The sequence below is a fragment of the Sceloporus undulatus genome, unplaced genomic scaffold (genome assembly GCF_019175285.1).
Source record: "Sceloporus undulatus isolate JIND9_A2432 ecotype Alabama unplaced genomic scaffold, SceUnd_v1.1 scaffold_22147, whole genome shotgun sequence".
NCBI classification, from domain to species: Eukaryota; Metazoa; Chordata; class Lepidosauria; order Squamata; family Phrynosomatidae; genus Sceloporus; species Sceloporus undulatus.
The window spans coordinates 1-1,619 of NW_024825062.1; the positions used below are offsets into that span (position 1 = coordinate 1).

General features: G+C 46.8%; 1 protein-coding gene across 1 annotated transcript; it reads right to left on the reverse strand.

Annotated features, from left to right (window-relative positions):
* Positions 1-21: 21 nt before the first annotated feature.
* Positions 22-1,583, reverse strand: LOC121918663 (glutamine synthetase-like). Its single transcript, XM_042444680.1, has 2 exons — positions 967-1,583; positions 22-334 (listed from the first exon to the last, which is right to left on the reverse strand). Exons 1-2 carry the CDS (start codon positions 1,267-1,269, stop codon positions 131-133), a joined length of 507 nt encoding a protein of 168 aa, XP_042300614.1. The 5' UTR covers positions 1,270-1,583; the 3' UTR covers positions 22-130.
* Positions 1,584-1,619: the final 36 nt, after the last annotated feature.

Genomic DNA, 1,619 nt, shown 5'->3' on the forward strand with positions numbered 1-1,619 from the left:
AGAGGACATGAATGGAAGGGGTGGATTATATGGGAGGAGGCGGTCCTGGTACCAGACCCTGACCCCAAATGGCCCCTTCCTCTGAAATTCATCCAAGGAACAAAAGCTTCTGCCCAGACAGGAACTCTACTCACTTGATCCCACCGGCTCCTCTCGATTCCAGTGTGCTGACATTGGTGTGGCATCCGGCCCCGTTCCAGTTGCCTGTCATGGGTTTGGGGTCCAAGGTGGCTACCACCCCAAAATCTTCACAGACCCGATGCAGAATGTATCTCGCCATCCACAGATGGTCGCCCATCTCGATCCCTTCACAAGGGCCGATCTGGAACTCCCACTACGAAAAAAGAGACACACAAAAGATGAGATGTTTTCAGAAAGCATCCAGCAGTGGTGGTGGTTGGTTTTGGGTTTCTTTTAAAATGAATATGTTTCTAGTCCTCAGGAGTCCTTAAGGAATCTAGAGGCAAAACTAAGTCATTCTCTGAAGATGCCAGCCACCGATGCTGGCGAAACTTCAGGAATAAACTCTTCTAGAACATGGCCACAAAAAGCTATGGATGCTGGCCCTGAAAGCCTTCGACTTCACATAAGTCACAGATACAATGCCCCTATGGCTACCTAGGTCAAGGTCCCTAAGAATACTCACCCAATGAGTATTCTTAGGTGTTTAAGTGTAGGACTATGACTCTGCAGACCAGGGTTCAATTCCCTGCTCAGGCATTAAACCTACTGGGTGACTTTGGGTGAGTCACACACTCTCAGCCTCAGGGGAAAGCAATGGCAAACCTCTCCGGAACAAATCTTGCCAAGAAATCTGTGATAGGGTTGCCATAAGTTGGAACAATGGTGTCACACGTCTCAAGTTTTGCCTGCATCTCTCCCTCAACCTCCGCTTCTTTCTCTTTGCAGGTGAGGAAAACTCCAAAGGGAAGCGTAGAAATAGGTTACATCCTCTTTGTAAAATACCTGAGAAGGCATGACCTCTGCGTTGGTGCCACAGATCTCTACCCCGGCGTAAATGCAGGCTTTGTAGTGGGCCTCCACAATGTCACGGCCGTAGACTTTGTTTGCCCCAACTCCACAGTAATAGGGTCCTGGAAAGGAAGCCACAACATGTTCATTCAAGCTGACCGACCCCTTGCCCCTTAGCATCCTTTGAGCTCTTGGGCACATCTCCAGCCAACTTGACTCAAAATGGCAACTGGGGTTTAAAGGAGCATCATAAGAAGATGCATTTCTTTTTATAAGAAAGGTGAAGAAAGAGCCCATCTTCCAAGATAGTGGATCTTTTTGATATCCAGGCAGAATGAAACAATAGGTGCCACTGCAGGTGAAGAAAAAGGCAGAAGCCTTTCCTAAGAAACCATATTAAGAAAGACTCTCTTCTCGCAGCACATATAGGAAGAGTTATCTTTTGAGTCTGCCTCCGTTGTGTGATTCTGCAAAGACGGGAAGGCTATTTTTCTTCACAACTCTGCCTTCCCTCATTGCAGAAATAAAAAGAGATTTTCCTTGACATCATCTGCCCGAATTAAACCTCATGTGATTAACTGACAAATCTTTCTTTAATTAGAGGACAAGGGCCCCATTTTTCTAAAAAGCGACTCACTGGAAGTGCC

Bases quoted from the DNA above. Each gene is read 5' to 3' on its own strand.
- LOC121918663 (XM_042444680.1), bottom strand. From the start codon at position 1,269: ATGGGCTCTTTCTTCACCTTTCTTATAAAAAGAAATGCATCTTCTTAT. The intron at 335-966 runs GTATTTTACAAA...CTTTTTTCGTAG, and splicing joins CAGAGGTCATGCCTTCTCAG to TGGGAGTTCCAGATCGGCCC.